This window comes from Portunus trituberculatus, chromosome 48 (assembly GCF_017591435.1).
Source record: "Portunus trituberculatus isolate SZX2019 chromosome 48, ASM1759143v1, whole genome shotgun sequence".
Classification (NCBI taxonomy): domain Eukaryota; kingdom Metazoa; phylum Arthropoda; class Malacostraca; order Decapoda; family Portunidae; genus Portunus; species Portunus trituberculatus.
Genome location: NC_059302.1, coordinates 21,565,470 through 21,588,429, shown reverse-complemented (window position 1 = coordinate 21,588,429; position 22,960 = coordinate 21,565,470). Strand labels below are relative to the sequence as shown.

Genomic DNA, 22,960 nt, shown 5'->3' with positions numbered 1-22,960 from the left:
CTGCTGCTACTGATGATGATGATGATGATGACGATAATGATGATTCCTGATTATAATGATGATAATGACGATTTCCGATGATAACAATGACCTGATGATGATGATGAGGAGGAGGAGGAGGAGGCCAATTCCTGATGATGATGATGATAATGATGACGCTGATGACGATCATGCACACGCAAGCATATTCTTCCCTGCTCTACAAACAAATTAGTCTTCTGTGCAATACTGTCATCACACCACAGCCAATCATCTTATCCAATCACTAGCTCTCCTTTCTCTCTCCTCTTTATCACCCAGACCATCACAACATGTAGGTACTTGGTTTCATCACGCTCTCCTCTTCCATCACTCCTTTACACTTCTCATTTTTCATCACATCAGTCATAGTATGCAGTATTTCATATACCTGAACACATTACATTCATTGCATTATTGTCTAATCTTTTCTTTGTATTGATTTTTCTTTACATCCTTCTTATTTAATTCATTTTTTTAACCTTATCTCTAACTTTATTTTAGTGTGGCTTTACTGTAGGTACTTGAAACTGTCTTACTCGTCAAGGCTATTAACTGCCAAAACTTAATCCATTCTGTTACTATTCTTGTGTTTCCTTTAATCTCATTTCCTCTCAAATCTCTACCATGTATTTTACTACCAGGTGCTCCACTCTCCTCTGAATAAGCCACCAATGTAATACTGTACTGTATACTTGCAAACAATGGTATCCTCTCTATGCCCTATCAAGCTAAAAACTCTGCCTAATATTACTGCATTCAACTTACAACTCCACTCAAAGACAAACTAGGTAAGTGGAGACCTACATTCTTGCTACAACATTTTGCTTCAATAGAAAATCATTGACTCACACTATGTACTTTCCATTTAAGCACATCTACTATTGTTTGTTAACACTATTATTATTATTATTGAAATTACTATTATTGTTGACATATTGACTTATGATAAAATTCTGATGGGGGACAATAATGGAGTCAAGTGGAACCAAGAAACATTTATTGTGCACAGAATGATATGTGGACTGAAGGACACATGCAGGTCAACTTGGCACAACATGAAGGCTTATATATATATATCATAGTATCCAAGACCCTATAAATAAATGACTAGATCACCTACACTGGCTTTGATTGGATAGATATAAAGAAAAGAAAGGAGGAGAATGGTGGAAATGTCAGCATGTAGTAGGTTTGTATATGTGTAGAGTGTATAGGAAGGATTATGAAAATTGAGTGAGCCTTGCAACCAGTTGTTATATAATATGCTAAATAATTCTTTGTTGAGCTTATAGTACCTAACTTAGCTACTCTTACCATTGAGGAGTAAAAAGATGAGCTTTGTATTATCACTGCCACCAAAATATTAACCAAGATTTTCATAAAGTAGGTGGTTGAGTTTAATATTATGCCTCTGGGTAAGCACAGCACTATCTGACTTGTTGATTCCTGTCTAAAATATCTTTCCTTTCCCTCTGACTTACTTATTTTTTCTCCTATTCCCATTCACCAGTCAAGAGTTTCCACCTAATGCTATCTTGCCTCAATATCTACCAGACTTATGCCTCTTTCCTAGTGCTACCTACCTACACATCCCAATTTGACTCTTTGTTCCCAGTATGTACATTTCCCTGAATCACAAATGGTTACTTAAGCTAATCTTTCCTTGCTCTTCCTACTTGAAATAAAAAACTAACACCTTCCAATTTGTTTTCTCTATTCCCTTTAATTTAATACTGATGTTTTTACTCTTCTTTCCCTTCTTTCAAGCCAAATACTGAATACCTTTCTTTTCTATCCCCCTAAGCTCTTAACATATTATCTATCCCCTTTCCTTTCCCCTCCTCTAAGGCAGTACAGTGAGGTGAAAGGGCAGCTGCCAATGTGCCCTCTAAATCTTGCCCAGCCGGTGAAGGGACCAGGAGCGAAAGAGGGAGCGTCTCCGGGAAGTTGGCGGTGCGTCACCTCCATGACTCGCTTTCAAAAGCAACGTGGCCCCACCCTGCAGGTTGACCCATCGCTCCACACTGCCTTCTGCACCTGGCTCTGTGAGGAAGGAATGCACCATCATCAGTAAGCAGAATAATATAGAACTGAATTAAAAGTTGATAATTTGAGCTTAGAGTGAAAGACTGATTGACACATCATAGACAAATGCACACAACACAAATCTACATATACCTAATAGTACATGAAGTGACCTTACCAGTGAAGAGATCCCCAAGAGTCACATTTGAAGAGTTGAGGAGCTGGCGTGACCCTGACCTGACTTCCAGCACCAAGACAGCACGTCGGCTCACCTCACTGTCCACTTGCCACTCACAGTCAAAAGTTGGTGAGGGGCATGCAGGAACAAGGCGCGACCGACCCACTGTCTTGGTGCTCCTGCTGCCACCGCTGCTGCTGCTGGTGCTGCTAAGGCTTCCTCCATTCTTCTCATCACTGCTGAATTGCAGGTGAATGAAAAGCAAGAGAAAGAGGAAGAGGAGGAGAAACACAAGAGGCAGCAGCAGAAGATAATAAGCATGGTGAAAATAGGCAGGGATAAAGGAAGAGTGAACAGCAAAGGAAGATTGGAAGATTGGATGGGGAAGGAAACCAAGACAAGCAGAAGACACAGGAGAGGCAGGGCAGACAGGATACAGGAGAGGCAAGGCAGGCAGGACACAGAAGAGGCAGGAGGAAAAAATAGTGAGCATGGTGGAAATAAGACATGGACAAGGGAAGGAAGGACAGAAGAGAAAAGGAAAAGGAAATGAAGTGAATAAACTTAACTAACACTATTCACAATGAAATAGAAGCTACTTTTTTTTCCACAGAGTCAAAGTCATCATAAAAGATACTCGTAAAAGTTGATGTTTGAAAGGCTTAATATCTCTGAGGAAAGGAGAATCATGAGTCCATGGTTGGCTTTAGTTCTGGAGGCAGTGGACCTTACTGTAAAATGCTCACCTAATACGGATCCTGAGAAAGAGCTGCAGGCCTGAGCGAGGAATGTGGAGCCCCTGCACACGCTTGGCGACGCCGCGCACATTGACAAATACCTCAGCCCGTTGTGGAATACTGCTGCTGTTGTTGTTGTTTACATTGTTGTTGTTGCTGCTATTCAGTGCTTTCGTAGATGACGAAACTGTCCGATGAAATGAGTTGGGATGAAGATGAGCTGCTGTGTGTGTGTGTGTGTGTGTGTGTGTGTGTGTGTGTGTGTGTGTGTGTGTGTGTGTGTGTCTTAGGTTTTTAAGGTAAATTAGATATAAAACTCACTAAACTTAATATTGCCTAAAAGAAACCTAAAATAATAGTTACAAGAAAACTATGTAAAAAAAAAGAATAAATAAATATCTTGAGCAAGTCCTAATATTTTTAAATCAAGACACAAATCATTGGCAATTCTTAACACTATTGCATATAAGATGCAGCAAAATTAGGCAGTAAAGATCACATCATTTCCACATATGGGAAATTATAATTAGATTATGAAGTTTTAATGCAAAGCATTTAATGGCTGATGCAAAGCAGTATTTAGTGTGTGGTCCTCATTCTACCCCACTGACAGAATTTGCTACCACCACCACCATCACCACCACTGCTAAGACATGCAGCGTGCCAGGCAGAAAGAAACACATTACTTGTCTGTCTGTCTGTCTGTCTGAGTTATCCCTTGCACTGACTGGCTGTCTGTCTGTCTATCTGTCTATTTGTCTGTCATTCATAGCATAATGCTCAAAACTCTCAGTATGCCCCATGTTTCTATTAGTGCCCTCAGCATGGGAGGAAGAATGAGGAGCCATATTAGTGTTATGCATGCAATTTAGGTCAAGCCAGGATCATAATGCTGACCCCGGCATTTTTATCATACGTACTTTGTAGTTTCTGCAAAATCTAGAGCAAAAATAATGGCAATTCCATAAGCTTCATGCTCTTTGCTATTGCTAATAATAGCAATAATAATCATAACAATAGTAATAGTAATAACAATAATAATACCAATAATAATAATAATAATAATAATAATAATAATAATAATAAAATAACAAAAGTATCAGTGAAAATAAGATTATTTATGATAGTTTAATAATCTGATGCAGACTACACATATAAAACAATGAAACTTAAATAATTATGTATAACAAAAGAATACACTGTACAAGAACCAAAGAAGAAATCAATGAACCAATAATGTGCAGACATGAGAGATGGAAGTGAGGGATGCATCAGATGCAACACTAGCACAGGTGTCTCTTGAAAGTGGAAGAGTGATGCAGGTGGGTGGGTTGGTGGACAGGTGGAGGCAGCAGCAGATGAGAACCCTCCACTCCACCTTGGAGGAAAACAGTCCACTACAGATGCAGCTGCCGCCCCTGAGTCTTACGTCTGGCAGCCTCCAGGAGCAAGTTGGGCTGAGACTTGGCATGGCTGAGTGGTGCATCCCCTCCCAGTAACTCTGATGCGTCACTCTCACCTCCACCCACCCCGACCCTCACTGGCACCCCAACACTGAGGGACAGCTGCAGGCGGGGGTGGGGGTGGTGATGAGGGTGGAGAGGGGAATCTTGAAGTTCTTGACAGCTTTCTTCCTCTTCCTCCTCCTCTTCCTGCTGCTGTTGCTCTCCCCTTACATTTGCCTCAGACCGAAAACGTCTGAGGGGGTGAGCCAGACCACGACACACCTGTAGGGGCAGGGATGGGGGCGGGAGGGATAAGCATCTTGTGCTTCGGAGCAGGTGAAGGAGGATGAGGACAAGGAGGAAGGAAGGAGAAAGTAAGGTAGTGGAGGTAGAGGGAAAGTTGTACTGGTAGGGAGACATGATGAGGATAAGAAGGAAATGAGACTGAGGAGAAAAGGATGGACTGGGGCTCAATATAATTCAAGTAACAAATCATATATGCTGAGGTCATTCAAGTTGCTGGCATGAGAGCAAAAGCTGGAAATAATTATCTTATAATATAAAGAAAAGAATATAATGAAGAAAAGAGACACAAACCAAATTTGTGGAAGCAAAGAAGCAGTAAATCAGGGAAGTGAGAATGAGGCAGCCTAGAAAAGGCAAGGTAAGGAGGACATGATGGAAAAGATGTGAGCAAGAGGAACAAAGGAGGAGGAGGAGGAGGAGGAAGAGGAGGAGGAGGAGGAGGAGGAGGAGGAGGAGGAGGAGGAGGAGGAGGAGGAGGAGGAGGAGGAGGAGGAGGAGGAGGAGGAGGTGGAAAGTAGAAGAGAAGAAGAAACCACTGAGTACACACTCACATTACTCATGGCAACACTAACTTACTACTTGTACTGGTGACTCACAGCTCTGCACAATGTCATGCAAGTGCTTGAAATGCAAGTTAAATTTGTTACTCACAAAATAATCTCTAATGAAAAGTGAAAATGTATTTCTGCAGATATGGAAAAATTGTGAGAAAAATACATTATTGAAAGAAGATGAAACTTACATGAAAATGTAATTAAAATTACATATACAGTTGCAACTCATTCATATTTACTATATGACACAAATATACAAAGATATGACTACTCAGTACATACACAGACTTACAGTATTTCCACAGCACAATGACAACATACTACAACTAGACTGCTACACATGAACTCATTATGTCATTGGTGTTTTCTACAGTTTGCTTTGTCCCACACAAGTGAGACAACATTCAAGAAAGAAACAGAAAAAAGGAAACAAAATCAAATCCCTTCTGCTTCTTTCATATATGATGGGAATGCATCACCTCACAGCAGGTGCCACAGCTGTCTGCTCTTGTCCATTCCACTTGTCTCATCATGACATCCTGAGTACACAAAGCAATGTATTCTACATCCTCTGTCTAAGGGTTAATCATAACAGTAGTTTATTTATGTATAGTCTAAGTCAACATTCTCCACAACAGAGGGTAGCATATGAGTACATTCACATTCCACATACTAGCATTCCTTCACATCTTGGTCTCTAGGTTTGTAGTGGAGAGGCAGAATGGATCCTTACTGCTCATACTGTGACTGTCTCTCATGTAGCATACCTGAATATCTCTATCCTCTATAAATATCACAAAGACTAGAAAGCATTCACAAATCTTGACATAGATATCAAATCAACGTAGGCAGCACTCTCATAGATATTTGTCCATGCAGCCACTCAGCAGACACTCATGCAGGGCTCAGTCAAGGTTAGACAATGAGAGGGCATAAGATCTGTACACTAACAATTGCCAAGAGAATAAAGGGTGGGAAGAGGAGGAGAGATGAGCTAGGGTGCAACATGCATGGTGGGTCTAGTAGGAGGGTCGCCGTTGGTTGTGCCAGGGCCAGCAGCCTACCTTCTCCCGCACTGCCCTTAGACCCCCATCGGAGCTTTTCTTAGACTTGTGGTGGTGGCGGTGACGGTGGTGGTGCTCAGGGCTGCTGCTGCTGCCTCCACCATAGTCATCCTCGCTGTGGTGTTCTGTGAGACTTATCTTGGGGATGGCCTTGGTGCTCTTGGGGCTGTGGGCCGGGGACGCCTCGTGGGAGCGGGCACGGGCCATGGACAGAGCACTGGCGATGATCTTGGCTCCCGACCGCCGTGACTGGACTGGGGCGTGGATGGGGCTGGAGGAGGCAGGTGTTGCTGACCCACTCATGGTGCCTCTCAGGTTTGTGTGGATGGGTGGCTCGTCCCTCTGGTTGTCCAGGATGGATGACTCGCTGGCCCTCCGTCCGTTGGTCAGGGGAGGCGTCTCTCCATTCTGGCCATCTTGAAGGTCAGACGTCAGGATTGGGCTTTCCGGCTTGGAGGAAAAGGAATAGTCTTGCTTTTAACTGTGCATGTTATTTTCTCCTAATCTGACACTGTACTTAGGCATAAAAAGAATAATTTTCCCTCATGTTCTAACATTATTTAAACCCTAACAAAAATACATACTGGTGACTATCTCAACCAGCTTTTTGAAAGCACAGAACCACTGACGTACTTATCATATTCTGAACCTTTTTCTTTCCATAAGCTTGAGTAATCACATACTATAAGCCTTGTTCAGTGAACAAAATAACTGGAATAAAAATTCCTGTCCTCTTCCTAACTTGTGGCTGGGAAATACCATTTTATTTCTTTTTCTGCTTGCAAAGAAGTCCCATGTGTGCCTCCCTCAGAATGGGAGGAAACAATCAAGAAAAAATTCTCCTGGCACTTCAGTCCAACACACATATAATTTTCCTCTATGCATGGAAATAATGCTAGGAATAATAGTCAAATGAAAAAAAAAAAAGAAAGAAAAAAAAGGTAATATGTATGAGGAAGCACTGCAGCAGAGCACACACCTCATCAACAGACTCCTGAGAAGCCACACCTTCTGAGTTGTCAGGGTCACCTTCTGTTCCAACCATAACCACCTTCCCTTCTGCACTACCAGCTGCCATTGGTACTCCAGCTGCCAGTGACCCATCTGCTGCCTTGATCTGATGCTGGGGACACAGGGCACCCATGGGAGAGAGAACACACACACCCACAAATTCTCAGCTCACACACACACACACACACACACACACACACACACACACACACACACACACAACACACCAACACACACAAGTGATGAGCACGGTTGCTTTCCTGTGTGTTGCAATACCATAGATACAAAAGAGTAAATACACACAAACTACTAATTATTTATAAGCAAAAAGACAAATGAATAACTGGAATGTGAGTACTATGGAAAAAATTAATGTGCCTATATACATAACTAAATGAAAAGGTAGAAAACCTACAAACTTACTGTTGCTACTGCTGCCATTACTGGTATGAGCGTGCGACCACACACACACACACACACACACACACACACACACACACACACACACACACACACACACTAGGTAAACTAGGTAAATACACACACACACACACACACACACACACACATGTGTGCATACTTTCATGTAGTATTGACTAGATAAGCTGTGTAAGTAGGTCAACTGTTAGTTATTTTCGTTGAAGGTTACGATGGTGAGAAAGACTCAATGATCCACAGTTACGTACTAATAAGGGACAGATAGACAACTAGGAATTAGGAGGGTGGGAGAGGCTGACTAAAACACCACTTCAGCGTGTGAATGGGAGTTGGTGAGGCTTCCAGTGGAGATGCCCAAAAGATTTTTCAAGGTTGTTTCTGAGAAGGACAGGTCAGGGCACTAAGTAAAGAAAACATTACAGAGGAAATAAAGCAGCTAAAGGACAGGTGTGTCAATAAGCCCAATGTCACTACAGTCTAACCATTTACCTGGGCTGCTGCACCTGACAAGATAAACCCTTCAGGACTGAATTCATCAAATAGGATCTAGAAAGAAATGAGAGGATTCACAGCATAAACAAAAAAATATCCTCATCACAAGAAAGAGAATATGTTGCAAAATGATCATGTCACTCTAAAACACTACTACAGCTTGCATGTGACAAAGACTACAGAATTCTCCATCCATTTAGTGGGATTCATGGTATGATGATTACAATTACAGTGTTGTGACCTGTGGGAGTGTGGGTGTGGTGCCTTCCTGTTCCTCACCAGTGCTGCTGCCCTGCACTCTGCTTTGCCCTAACCTGTCAAATGCCATACAGAACCTTTCTCTCTCATTCTCTCTTTTTTTTTCACTACTACAACACTTTACTCGATCACTCACAGCACGTACACTGTTCATGGTCTGCCCTGCTACATGCTGTTCAGGCAGTGTTTTTATATGAACTATTTTTGCCTTCCAGGAGTGTCACTACACCATATTTTGTATGGGACACACTGAGAGGATAGTGCTTAGTTGTAGTGTATTGATGACACAACTAATGGAGAAAAAAGAACAAAATCAGAGAAAAGCTACAGACGCATTACCAACTATTGTGTCCCTGTGAGGAAAAGATCCCCATTCATATTTCTATTTCTTTCCTGCACAGTGATAAGAGTAAAGTTGGATGCAGACAAGTTTGTCTTCATGCTTCCACACTGACGTCATAAACTACGTATGATCACGGCGTCGTAGCGCCAGTTTCTTGATCATATAATTCTCAATGGCAAGAATTCATGGTTGTGACTTCTGTGCATGTCTTGATGATGTAACATGGGTAACACAGAGGTGTCCCTGGTAATATGACTGCTTCTAGTGGGATGCTTGCAGTGCTCACAGAGAAGCAGCATGCATACAGGAAAAAGGAAAAAAAATGCATACCTTCAAGTCTCACACAGATTCTTTTGAAGAATTATATAAAATATATAACTTTAGCTTTAAGCATGCACACACACACACACACACACACACACACACACACACACACACACACACACACACCAAGGCATAGCTCACCTCATAATCATCTGAGATAACTTTGATCCTCACTTCCAAGTGGCCTGACTTGGTGCCCTCCAACGGACACCAAATTGGGACATCACCAATGGACATCCCCCGCACTTCCTCCTCTCCCAGGGACACAGAGCCCAGGAAATCCTTCCCAAAGGCATCGTGGTCCCACAGAGTCTGAAGACAAAAGAGAAAAGCTTGATGGATGTAAAGCTGAGTGATTCAAGGTGAAACACAAGAGTGTGTGAAGGGACAGAAAGGCAGGGAAAGGGAAGCAGAGAACCTCTTCATGTAACATCAAATAAAAGTAATACTAGCACAGTAAAGGATATGGAAGGTTTCTCAACCAACACTGATGTATAACTAAGTTTGTACAATGCAAGAACTGGTAATCTCAGTAATAAACAACCTGGAAACCATTTTTAAGTATCTGTGAAGGACTTAGTTCATCACACTAAAGTGAAGGTCTTACATTTACAATCCTAAAATCTTATGCTAGATGGGTATCAACATCTCTTTAATAAGAGCACCTTTAACATCAACTGTGAAACACAACCAGAATAATCTCAAACTAAATCGTTAAAATTTTTGGTCATCTAGTACAACCAGTCACTTTACATATACTACATGCAACACTCTACAAACTACACAAATGTTATTCTATGCATGTAGGAAATCATGAGATAGGAGGCAACACTCACGATGGACAGGTGATCGGGAGACTTGGGCAGGTGTGTCATCAGTGTTTCTTCCCATTCCGGGTTGAGAGTTTTCTTCTTGACTCGTGTCCTGTACTTCACCTCCCCATTCACCTTCACCACACAGTATGGATCACTGTAGCCATTCAGATCCTTAGCCACCAGATCCCGGGCCCTGTCAATCAATTAAAGCACTAGTGATTAGCATGCATGTTATTCACCAAGGCCTGGTCATGAGAGTCATCACATATGTATGCATGGACACACACATAAACACACACACCCACACACACACACACACTGAACCTTTGATAAAAATTATTCTTTCCATTGCAACAGACCTGATGATGGTGAGTTCCATGAGCCCGAGCCCTGAGGCCAGGATGTCCCCAATGTCCTGCGTCCCCGCCTGGGTGCCCCAACGACGGCTCTGAGGAGGAGGATCAGCATGACACCTCAGGGAGTTAGGGACAAATAGATATCTTTACTGAAGTTATCTTTGTATCAGTATAGGGAATGGTACTACAGTATTGTTGAAACTGTAATAGTGGTAGTAGTGGTGGTGGCGGTGGTGGTGGTGGTGGTGGTGGTGGTGGTGGTGGTGGCAACAATAGCAGATGATCTGTATGTCAAAACGAACATGTGCATCTGAGTGACAGGTCAACTCACAGCCTGAGAGTACCACGGTGCATTTGGCCGCTTCTTGCTGATGCCATCCTCATCGTCCCCAAGCCCTGTGAGGGAGGGCCGCCGCAGAGTGCCTACAGGGGTGCCAAGACCTGATGTCTGGCCTGGTGCCACTGACCCCAGGATAGCTTGCCCAGCACGCTCCAGAACAGAATCGGGTGCCGAGGAAATGTTGCAGCCGGCCACCGATGGCACGGAGCGGAACACTACTGTCACTGTCACTGTCCTGGGAGTGCACAGCAGCAGGAAAGGAAAGAAGAAAATACAGTAAGTCCTCGTTATATGGTAGTTCTTTATCCGGTAAATTCACAGTTATGGTACAGTAATACTCCACTTAACGAACAGGATAGGGGGTGTCAAAGCTGTTCGTAGAGCGGAAATTCGTTAAGTAGGTGTAATTTTCCCATAGGAAATAATGGAAATAGGGGGGATGCGTTCTGGGCTGGTTCCCAACATACCACATGGGTTAAAAAATAAATAAAATAAAATAATATATATATATATATATATATATATATATATATATATATATATATATATATATATATATATATATATATATATATATATATATATATATATATATATATATATATATATATATATATATATATATAGATTTTACAAGCCTTGCCCAAAGAGGATTGTTTTGTAATGCATAAAGTGAAATCTTACATGAAATAACAAAAAACAAAGCAGAGATGAGATCGGCCACAGACGGCGGAGACTCCGGCGACTTGGCCGCTTCTTCTTCTTGTGACCTTTTTAGCTTGGCGTGTTGTCTTTCACCACGATATTAAATTTGTTTTCACTCCTCTATTGCCTGCTATAATGGATATCATATCTTAGTCCATGAGGATAACAGAGTCCAAGTTATCCTCATGGCATGAGCGTATATGAATACTAAGATATGATATCCATTATAGCAGGCAATAGAGGAGTGAAAGACAACACGCCAAGCTGAAAAGGTCACAAGAAGAAGAAGAAGCGGCCAAGTCGCCGGAGTCTCCGCCGTCTGTGGCCGATCTCATCATCTCTGCTTTATTTTTTGATATTCCATGTAAGATTTCACTTCATGCATTACAAAACAATCCTTACCTGGGGTCAAGGTTTGTAAAAAGCTAATAGAAATGTTGTTTTGTCAACATATATGCATATATAAGACAGTAACACCACCTCCAGAAGTGGTGCTCCCAGCAACCTCAGAGCAACCTCGTCACCGTCCCTCCAAGCATTCATGGAAGCCATTTCGCGGCAGGAGGTTGCTCTGAGGTTGTTAAAGAATCTTGGATCCAGCTCCAGGAGCGCTAGAGAAAGGCGGGGAGCCAGACAATCACAGCGAAGCTGCCGCGTTCGGTCCCTCACCCGGCAAATTCAAACCCAAAAAATTCGCTAAAACGGATGTGGTTGTACGTTGTGCGGACTTTTTGGTCTAACTTTAGTACGTTAAACCGGAAATTCGTTAGACGAATGTTCGTTAAGCGAAGTATTACTGTATTTTGAAATTAATACCCTCGATTCGATATACGGTAAGTAAAATTCACAGATACGGTATCCGCTCCTGTCACCCAAGAGGGCCCAGCGCGGGGGAGCAGGGGTGATGACATCATCCACACCACACCTCCCCGCCACTCACAGTACTGACTTTAACTTGACCACCCTTGGAGCCTGTTATCTTTTTTTTTTTTTTTTTTAACTGCATTACATATTACATGCATTACTTATTAGATGAATAAATGGAATATTAAAGGGTCTATTGTATTCTTTTCTTGGTGTACATTAACGATTTAGATATAGGAATTAGTAGCAAAGTATCAAAGTTTGCAGATGATACTAAGATAGCATGTGCAGTACAGGGTGAAAAGGACAATTACAGAATACAACGAGACCTGGACAGGCTGATAGCATGGGCAGACAGGTGGCAGATGGAGTTTAATTCTAAAAAGTGTCAGGTTATGCATTTAGGTAAAGACAACACAAACTTTAACTATGAGATGGAGGGATGTTGGCTACAGGCAGTAGAGGAAGGAAAGGATTTAGGAGTAGTGATAGACAGGACTATGAAATTTTCAAAGCAATGTTTAGAAGCAAGAAATAGGGCAAATAGGATCCTGGGTTTTATAAATAGAAATGTTAGTTATAAAAGTAAGGAAGTGGTGCGTAGCTTATATAATTCCTATGTTAGGCCCCATTTAGAGTATTGCATACAGGCCTGGTCACCCCACTATAGGCAGGATATCAACATGTTAGAAGCAGTTCAGAGAAGAGCAACTAGGATGATACCAGCATTAAAGCGCCTGGAGTATAGAGATAGATTAAAGGAATTAAACATGTTTTCATTTGAGAGGAGATGTATAAGAGGGATATGATAGAGTTATTTAAAATGTTCTCAGATACAAACTACATAGATGTGAGATCTTTCTTTACCTTAGAGGAGGGAAGTAGGACTAGAAATCATGGCAGGAAGATTAGAAAGCAAGGCTGCAGGTTAGATATAAGAAAATATTTCTTTAGTCATAGGGTGGTAGACTTCTGGAATGCATTGCCAGAGACGGTTGTAAATAGCACTAGTTTGACAATGTTTAAAAACAGATTAGATAAGCACTTAAATTTATTAGATTTATAATTATGTATAGCGCTGCATGATAGTTTTATAAGAAATTTACTATAGTTAAACAAGACATGATCCCCATGTATGGGGATCACAGATTGTAGAGGAATTCGCTGCAGGACTTAGCCCTGTTAATGGGCCAAATATTTAGAATTAGTATATAATGTATTGTGTACTTGTAAGTGTATTTTTAAGTACTGATGACGAGGTCGCTGTGCGACTGATACAGGATAACCTAGATGGGCCCTGGTGGCCCTTTGTTATCCTATTATTTATGTTATGTTATGTTATGTTAAGCACAAATATATTCATAATAATCATGGCAAACACTTATAGTCTATTACCAGCAGCGAGCCAGGCAGCAACTGATAAAGGACACAGATGGGCCCGGCAAAGCCCACTATCAGAGAATGGTGGAAGTCGTATAACATCAAGCACGCCTTAGATAACATCAAGTCATCTTGGGACGAAGTGAAGACATCTACCATGAAGTTGGAGTGGGATAAAGTATGGCCAGAATGCACGCATGACTTCCCAGGCTCCGCTGAAGATGACATTGGTGTGATCAGAAATGACATAGTAAATCAAAGTCAGCCATAGGGCTGACTTCAATGAAGTTGATGATGTACAAGATCTTTTTGGAAAGCCATGCTGAATCTCTCTCAAATTATGAACTTAGAGAGCTAGACAAGGCATCACAGGAGGCAGAAAAAGAGGGAGACGAGGAAGAAGAACCTGCGCGTGGCCTGGACATCAAAACTCTTAGAGAATGTCTCTGTGGTATCGAAAAAGCTCTGCAAACCCTAAAGAAATGTGACCCAAATCCTGCCAGGAGTAGCAAAGTGGGTCATGACAGAGAAAAGTGTCAAGATTTATCAAGAAATCTATGATGAAAAAACAAGAAAAAACAAACAGTCCTCCATGTCCATGATCCTGCTACAGCTGGCCCTTCCACATCTGCAGACGACGACGTCTTATCCTCGTCTGCCCACTCAGTGGAAGATGAGTAAGGGGTGAAATCCCTACTGTCCCTTAGCCTCTGGAGGGACATCATCTGATAGAATACATGGCAATTGAAAGGTAAATAAAAACATTTTCTGTTTATTTCTTTTGTGCAGTACTTCACATTTTTTTAATGACTATTTTCATGTATTGTCATTTCTGTAGGGTTTACTTTTGACGTGCTGGAACACATTCCCTATTATTACATGTTATAATGGGTTCAGTATACGGTAATTTCGATTTACGGTAAGGTTTCCAGGAACGCATTTGTACTGTATAATGAGGACTTACTGTACTCATTAGTTATACAATGATTTATACACATTTAATGTTTGTGTGTTAATGTGCTGAAAAAGATGAATTCTTGTCACCTTACTTTGAATATTCTTTCAGTGACACTACTACCACCAGTATGAGGGTCAAGAATGCTGCAGTCCAACACACTAGCAAGATCATTGGTAATACACATGTACCTTAAACTGGACAGCACTGGAGGGCAGCCACTGGACACTTTACTGGGTAATGTGTCTTTTACAATAAGAAACATGAAAAGAGAGATGAACTATAATATTTTTCAGTTGTAAGAGAGAGAGAGAGAGAGAGAGAGAGAGAGAGAGAGAGAGAGAGAGAGAGAGAGAGAGAGAGAGAGAGAGAGAGAGAGAGAGAGAGAGAGAGAGAGAGAGAGAGAGAGAACTGTGCTCACCCCATAGGAGAGGAGGCAGTGGGGGTGGTGCCTGGGGTGGGCAGGCTCCGGGTAAGGGGCAGTGGCCGGCGGACCATGGGCAGCTTCACCTGGAGACAGAAGAGTGTTGAGGTGACTGACACAGAAGCAAAATGGTTCAGGATGAATTTGGAAAAGGGATTTGTGTTAATTTGGAAAAGTTTTCAAGAACTTTCATTTAATGAGTGTCTGGTGAAAGAATAGATTCTGTTTAGGAATGGTGTCCGGGGCTTCTGAAACATGCTCATTTATCAGAAGTTCTTCCTCACTAAAGATAAGTCACTTAGGAATGAATAGATAAATTCTTAAAATATCAGACACCAATAAGGAAGCAAAGTTTCAACTGACAAGAGATTAGACACACCAACATACTTAGAGTTCAACAACTAAAAATATCAAAATCCTAGTTTAATTTCTACTTCTTACAGCAAATTCCATGAGATTTAAAAAGATGATGGTAGACAAGGAGACTTACTGTGGCAAGGGAGACAGTGGCCAGACCCAGCAGTTCTGTGTCCTGCAAGGTGGTGGTGTGTGGGAGGGAGCAGACTGCCATGGCCAGGGTGACGGCACACACCTCCCGCACCAGCACCTCTACCCCGCACTCCCACCGGGGACTCCCACACTCACTCACATAGTGGGTCATTTTCACCTGTGCAAAGTCAAAGAACCTTAACTCAAAACTTTTGAAATTTCAAGTCAATTAATAAACACATAATGGCGGCAACACAAGTGAACAAAACAATAAGTATCATCACACTACTAGAGGATAAAATGAAGCTTTCAGTAATGTGAATTGATACCTATGAAAAGCAAATCAGTACGTATATGAGTATGGCACTTACACCTCTGCTCACCTCACCTCTGTTCATTGAGGGCATCCAGCATTCCCTGTCTTACCTTCTTGCGGTTATTGAAGATGAGGCAGTAAGGGCTTGGAAGATTCTCAGAGGTGGGAGTGGTGATGTTGTCAGCACCATGAACCATTATGTAGAGCACACCAGCACCTGGGATGGCAAGACTAGTGAGTGTCACAGTGCAGTGCAGAGAGAGAGAGAGAGAGAGAGAGAGAGAGAGAGAGAGAGAGAGAGAGAGAGAGAGAGAGAGAGAGAGAGAGAGAGAGAGAGAGAGAGAGAGAGAGAGAGAGAGAGAGAGAGAGAGAGAGAGAGAGAGAGAGAGAGAGAGAGAGAGAGAGAGAGAGAGAGAGAGAGAGAGAGAGAGAGAGAGAGAGAGAGAGAGAGAGAGAGAGAGAGAGAGAGAGAGAGAGAGAGAGAGAGAGAGAGAGAGAGAGAGAGAGAGAGAGAGAGAGAGAGAGAGAGAGAGAGAGAGAGAGAGAGAGAGAGAGAGAGAGAGAGAGAGAGAGAGAGAGAGAGAGAGAGAAAATGACACTTCTCTTTCTCCCAGCACATTAGAAGCATTCGTGTTCTTATCCTGGTTACTTACAAGACAAAGGAGAGTGAGATACACAGTGGCAAGGTTGAACCAATTCCACTTGGGCTGATTGGTAAAGTCATGTGTCCTAACTGTTCTGTGTCCAATTTACTTCACAACCATTCCTCTTTCAAGGCTTAACTGTACAGATTAATTCCTCACTCCCTCAAAACACTCATTCACAGCATTGAAGTGACTGGACCACATGACAGCTATGGGATGGTGTGAGTGTTGAGTTCCCTTACCTTCTTGGTGGTCAGTGAGTGGGGTGGGCAGGGGCGCCTCCAGGGTGATGGGTGTGAGGGGCGTGTACTGCAGCCGTAAGTGTATGGGAGGAATGCTGGCTCCGATCACCTTCCCCTTCTTCTGTAGCACCGTCTCTGCTCTAAAGGTGACGTAGGAAGATTAGAAAATGATGCAGCAAGGCAAAAAAGAAAGGAAAAACTAATAGTGCTCATATGTTAATCACTTCAGTACCATGACTCATTTTGATATTCATTCTGGTTACTATTTGGTAATTTTCTACAGCTTCAGATACTCATGTGGGGGGATTAAAATAGTGAAGACTTTGGCCATCAATCTTCTGATCCCCATAAACTCTTCCTAAGGTCTAAACATACACAAATCTCAAGGTAAAAATGTGTCCCAGTACTGAAGGGGTTAAGTATATTCAAAAGTATCTTGAAATAAATTAATCAAATTGAATAAAGAATCCTGGTGGGGTGTTCTCAAGCCACAAGTGATATGCTGTCATTCTTCTGGTGTTAGAGGAAGCCATACCACATGCAAAACTGGTTGAATGTTGACTAAAGGCCACCAACACAACACAATAACAAATACTTGCTCACTGTTGCTCTACGTCATTAGCACCTATGGCCAAGGTGTGCATGATGGGTGTGGCATGCAGGCTCAGCAAGGGAGAAGGGGCAGCATTGGGACACAACTATTTGAATGATCCGCCAGGAAAGTATTGGTGAATTGTGTTTTGTATTAGTTATCATACTTAACCTCTTCAGTACCATAATGCATTTTCATATTCATTCTGGTCACTATTTGGTGATTTTACACAGCTTCAGAAACTTATATGGGGTTTAAAATAGTGAAGACTCTGGCCATTAATCTTCTGACTTCCACAGACTCTTCCTATTGTAAATAAAAACTCAAGGTAGAAATGCATCCCAGTACTGAAGGAGTTAAGGGGATTCATAAACTCAACATAAGAGAATTTGAATCAACTGTAATTTCCTTTACAATTTATGCATTCCTTGATATCTTGTGTAAGTTCTGTGAGATTTTAATATGGAATGTATGTGTGAGTTTTGCTCCTTAGATGGATTAATAAAGAAAGAGATTATAAATTGGCATCAACCATAGAAGTTTGTGGCCATTTCTATTTAGTTTATTATCGAATTTATCAATGTATTTTGTAAGATCAGGTTCTGTATTCATAATCAGGACAAAAGACCAAATCACTGTGAGCACAACTATGAAAATGTGCAAGTCTATGCTCTTGAAAACTCAGATGTAGAAACGTTAAGCTGAGTGAGTTAGTGAGTGAGTGAGTGAGTGAGTGAGTGAGTGAGTGAGCAAGTGAGAAGTGAGCAAGCAAGTGAGTGAGTGAGTGAGCAAGTGAGAAGTGAGTGAGTGAGTGAGTGAGTGAGTGAGTGAGTGAATGAATGAATGAATGAATGAATGAATGAGCAAATGAGTGAGTGAGTGAGTGAGTGAGTGAGTGAGTGAGTGAGTGAGAGAGAGAGTGAGTGGAGGAGAGGCATTAGCAAGGATAATCAGTACTCACACTTTACAGTTCTCAAGGCCATACTGACTGAGCGGGAGGTCGAACTGTGTTAGTGTGGTGGTGATGAGTCTTTTGGTCTTCACTTTGAGAACCAGGTTGTGGTTGCCAGGGGAGGAGCTCACCAGGAAGCTGCACGCCTCCTGCCACCGCTGCGAGGTGATGGGCGGCGTCACGTGCTGCTGGCCATCCACGTAAACCACCACCCACTTGTCCTCGTCCAGACCTGAAACATGAAGGGAAAACTTACCTACTTTCCTTTACCTTATCTTTACTGCCTTGTGTCTCTGTTATCACTATTTCTCTATCTATCTATTAATGTAGGTGACAGAGTGTTTCTCTCCCAATCTTTTGGTTATAAGCAATCCAGTGTAGCCTCTCTCACTTGAAACATGAGGGATAAAATTATGTCCATTCCATGTTTTTATCAAGTCTGGAGCTGGTGCCAAGAAAAAAAGAAATGAAGAGAAGCAGAAGAATGAAATAAAATAACATAAAGTGAAATATCATAAAAGAAGGCCTGAAATATGATGGAAAGAATGATCTCCTGTTTTTCCACATCAAGAGCTGACACCAAGGAAGAAGAGAAGAAGAAAAGAAGAATAGAAGAATGAATGAAGATAAGATGAAACAAAATAATAAAGGAAGACCCAATGCAAGGAAAAATATTATCTCCTTTCCATATTTTTCCAAGTCAGGAGCTGGCATTGAGAAAGAAGAAAGGAAGAAAAGCCGAATAGCAGCAGAAGAATGAAAGGAGATAATATAAAAGCACACCTGATGTTCCTTTGAGGGTCCAGAGGATGACAGTGAGCACCCCTTGAGCCAGCGTGTCACCAGCGCGTGTCTCGGGAACAATGATGTCAGAGGTGTGGATGTTGATCTCCAGCTGGCCAGGATCGACCCAGGCGGTGGAGAGGGCATCCATCACCAGAGAGTGCAGCCACGTCTTCAGCACTGGTAGCTCCATCATTTGAACAGCCTGAAGGAGTGAAAAAGCAATGATGAAGATGCTCAACCCCTTCAATACAGGGACATTTTTACCTTGATTTTTGGGCATGATTAGATGATTTGCATTAGGAAGAGTCTGTAGAGGTCAAAAGATTAATAGCTTTAGTACTGGGACACATTTTTATCGTGAGATTTGTGTATGATTAGACCATTTTATTGATATTAGGAAGGGTCTATGGAGATCAGAAGATTGATGGCCACAGTTATTACATAAGTTTTTGAAGCTGTATAAAACTGTGAAATAGTAACCAGAATGAATATAAAAATGCATCATGGTACTCAAGGGATTAATGGCCAGAGTCTTTACTATTCTAATCATAACATATGTTTCCGAAGCTGTATAAAATCACCAAATAGTAATCAGAATGAATATAAAACCACAGCATGGTACTGAAGGGGTTAATTATCAGTCCATCCTATTCTGTCCACTTCCCTGATGCTTGACTTAACTCTTTCACTGCTATTTGGTACACAGGGCTCCCTACTTGATGAGGCAGCCTTCCTACCCTTACTTGTACCTAGAGTGACATGTCAACTCAACGGATTTCAATAGGTAAATATCAGTGGCCAGGATTTGTGGTGTATATTAAACCACACTTTTCTAAACCGTACCTCATGTCTGCCTTCCCATGATTCCATCCCCACTCCCTATCATCTTTGTCTAACCCCTATTCTCTCTCTTTCTCTCTCTCTCTCTCTCATCCATTCAGGACAGTATATACAGCATAACACACACACACACACACACAATCATCGGATTATAATAATGATAATTATCATCATCATCATCACCATCATTATTATCATTATTACTATTATTATTATTATTAGTAGTAGTAGTAGTAGTAGTAGTAATAATAGTAGTAGTAGTAGTAGTAGTAGTAGTAGTAGTAGTAGTAGTAGTAGTAGTAGTAGTAGTAGTAGTAGTGGTGAAGAAGAAGAAGAAGAAGAAGAAGAAGAAGAAGAAGAAGAAGAAGAAGAAGAAGAAGAAGAAGAAGAAGAAGAAGAAGAAGAAGAAGAAGAAGAAGAAGAACATTTCCACCTGGGCCATGTAGGCAGGCAGGTGTGAGCGAGTGCCCTGCGTGGAGAGGAAATGACTTTCTCACTTCATCTCTTAATTGGTAAAGTGGAGCACAACAGCACTGCCCTTGTAACTTGTCCCGCCCATGCTCCAAGTGCTTGTCACGATAGAAGAAGCGTATGAGAGAGAGAGAGAGAGAGAGAGAGAGAGAGAGAACAGCAATCGATGGAGGGTAAACAGAGCGCTAGAATAATTACTGTCACATTATTTTTCTCCAGCAATGCTCATCATGCAGGAACACGCTCTCTCTCTCTCTCTCTCTCTCTCTCTCTCTTTTTGTTCGTGTTTTATGTCTGTCAGTAAATCATTCAGTCAGTCAATCAGTCAGTGTCTGTCTCTTTCTTTGTCTGTCTGTCTGTCTATCTGTCTGTCTATCTGTCTATTTGTCTGTCTGTCTATCTGTCTGCTTGCTTGCCTGTCTCTTAGTCTCTCTCTAGTGCACCATTCACTCACTCATTCAGTCATTCCGTATACTTCTCTCTCTCTCTCTCTCTCTCTCTCTCTCTCTCTCTCTCTCTCTCTCTCTCTCTCTAACTTCCCCAATATCAAGTTATCTCTCCATAAATGCAATTAGTACCTCGCATGCGGAGAAAAAGTCCAGATATCTTCCTCCCTCACCCACACCACAGGAGGAGGAGGAGGAGGAGGAGGAGGAGGAGGAGGAGGAGGAGGAGGAGGAGGAGGAGGAGGAAAAGAAAGAAACATGAGGGAATAAGTAAAACCAGCAAGGAGATATAAAAGAAATTAGAGGGAGGAGATGAAATACAGGAGGAGGAGGAGGAGGAGGAGGAGGAGGAGGAAGAAGAAGAAGAAGAAGAAGAAGAAGAAGAAGAAGAAGAAGAAGAAGAAGAAGAAGAAGAAGAAGAAGAAGAAGAAGAAGAAGAACAACAACAAAACAACAACAACAACACCAACAACAACAACAGCAACAACAACAGCAACAACAACAACAAATATAACAACAACAACAACAACAGCAACAACAACAACAACAACAACAACAACAACAACATCATCAACAACAAACATAACAACTAAAGCAAAACAAAACACAACAAAACAAGAAAAGAAGAAAAAAAATACCGTTATTCTTTTTTTTTTCTTTACCCTCACATTGCATCATTCTCTTCTTCTTCTTCTTCTTCTTCTTCTTGTTTCTCTTCCCCTTCTTCCTCTACATTATTACTAGCATTTTCCTTCCAATATATATTTCAGAGAGAGAGAGAGAGAGAGAGAGAGAGAGAGAGAGAGAGAGAGAGAGAGAGGTATAAATCTTTCGTATGAATATCTTATCTATTCATTTTCTTTAACTTCAATATTTGTGGTGGGTATGTTTATTTATTCATTTATTTATCTATTTATTTATCTATCTATCTATCTATTTATTTATTTATTTATTGGTATCTAACCCTCCACTTCTTATAATTTTCTTTAACGGGAACACCTACGGAATATCCATCAACCATCTTCAATCTCAGCCAAGTTTGTAACACTCGTATATTCTCTCTCTCTCTCTCTCTCTCTCTCTCTCTCTCTCTCTCTCTCTCTCTCTCTCTCTCTCTCATCATTTGTTCTTCTATCTCCTTTATTTCCTGTTTTCCTTTCCCCTTATCTTATTCCTCTCTCTCTCTCTCTCTCTCTCTCTCTCTCTCTCTCTCTCTCATTATCCTCTCCTCTTATCCCAGTCTTTATTCTCTCTCCTTTTGTCCCCTTGTGTATCTCACTGTATTGTCGAGAGAGAGAGAGAGAGAGAGAGAGAGAGAGAGAGAGAGAGAGAGAGAGAGAGAGAGAGAGAGAGAGAGAGAGAGAGAGAGAGAGAGAGAGAGAGAGAGAGAGAGAGAGATGGAGGAGATAGAGCAGAAAAAGGGGAGAAAAGGGAGAAAAGAGAAAGAGAAGAAGCAGAAGAGGATGAGGAGATAAAGGGACGAATAAAGAGGAGAAGAGGGAACGAATAAAAGAGAAGAACAAAAACTAACAAGACAGGAAGATGAAGAAGTTGAGAGAGAGAGAGAGAGAGAGAGAGAGAGAGAGAGAGAGAGAGAGAGAGAGAGAGAGAGAGAGAGAGAGAGAGAGAGAGATAAACGAAGGAGGAAAGGAAGATAGATAGAGGAAAGGAAGGAAAAATAAGAAGCCAGAGGAAGGATGGCAAATATGAAGAAAGAAAGAAAGAAAGAAAGAAAGAAAGAAAGGAAGGAAGGAAGACATTACAGAAGAACAGAACTGATAAGAGAACAATAGATAAATAAATGAATAAATAAATAAATAAACGACGAGGAGGAGGAGGAGGAGGAGGAGGAGGAGGAGGAGGAGGAGGAGGACGACGACGACGACGACGAAGACGAGGACGAAGAAGAGGAGTGACGGACAACATAACAAGAGATAGAAAAGAATGAAAAAAGAAAAAAAAACTGCAAAAAAGTAAAAAAAAGAAGGAAATGAGGACAAAGAGGAACGAAGAAGCAAAATAACGAGAGAGAGAGAGAGAGAGAGAGAGAGAGAGAGAGAGAGAGAGAGAGAGAGAGAGAGAGAGAGAGAGATACATCACACACACCTATCGATAAAAAGAAAACGAGATACACAGTAGGAAATAGC

At 41.6% G+C, this 22,960-nt stretch overlaps 1 protein-coding gene and 1 long non-coding RNA gene across 15 annotated transcripts in view; one reads left to right on the top strand and one right to left on the bottom strand.

Moving 5' to 3' along the window:
• Positions 1 to 110: 110 nt before the first annotated feature.
• Positions 111 to 3,294, top strand: LOC123498930. Its single transcript, XR_006672849.1, has 2 exons — positions 111 to 809; positions 1,870 to 3,294. It is a non-coding gene; the product is annotated as an uncharacterized LOC123498930 (long non-coding RNA).
• The window catches only part of LOC123498926, a 124,909-nt gene continuing 102,950 nt past the window's right edge, over positions 1,002 to 22,960 (bottom strand). For 6 of the 14 annotated variants that reach the window (XM_045246476.1, XM_045246482.1, XM_045246475.1 and 3 more), the window contains 17 exons: positions 19,054 to 19,258; positions 18,280 to 18,502; positions 16,727 to 16,866; positions 15,951 to 16,057; positions 15,526 to 15,702; positions 15,033 to 15,121; positions 10,699 to 10,942; positions 10,371 to 10,459; positions 10,033 to 10,204; positions 9,338 to 9,508; positions 8,269 to 8,325; positions 7,310 to 7,453; positions 6,331 to 6,780; positions 4,391 to 4,688; positions 2,971 to 3,148; positions 2,225 to 2,463; positions 1,002 to 2,064 (listed from right to left, as the gene is read on the bottom strand). In XM_045246476.1, the coding sequence (XP_045102411.1) occupies positions 1,910 to 2,064; positions 2,225 to 2,463; positions 2,971 to 3,148; positions 4,391 to 4,688; positions 6,331 to 6,780; positions 7,310 to 7,453; positions 8,269 to 8,325; positions 9,338 to 9,508; positions 10,033 to 10,204; positions 10,371 to 10,459; positions 10,699 to 10,942; positions 15,033 to 15,121; positions 15,526 to 15,702; positions 15,951 to 16,057; positions 16,727 to 16,866; positions 18,280 to 18,502; positions 19,054 to 19,258 (3,138 nt within the window). In that variant the 3' untranslated portion in view covers positions 1,002 to 1,909. Of the gene's footprint in view, positions 2,065 to 2,224; positions 2,464 to 2,970; positions 3,149 to 4,390; positions 4,689 to 4,829; positions 5,057 to 6,330; positions 6,781 to 7,309; positions 7,454 to 8,268; positions 8,326 to 9,337; positions 9,509 to 10,032; positions 10,205 to 10,370; positions 10,460 to 10,698; positions 10,943 to 15,032; positions 15,122 to 15,525; positions 15,703 to 15,950; positions 16,058 to 16,726; positions 16,867 to 18,279; positions 18,503 to 19,053; positions 19,259 to 22,960 lie in introns of those variants that run through there. The other 8 variants (XM_045246477.1, XM_045246478.1, XM_045246479.1 and 5 more) reach the window with 8 other exon arrangements.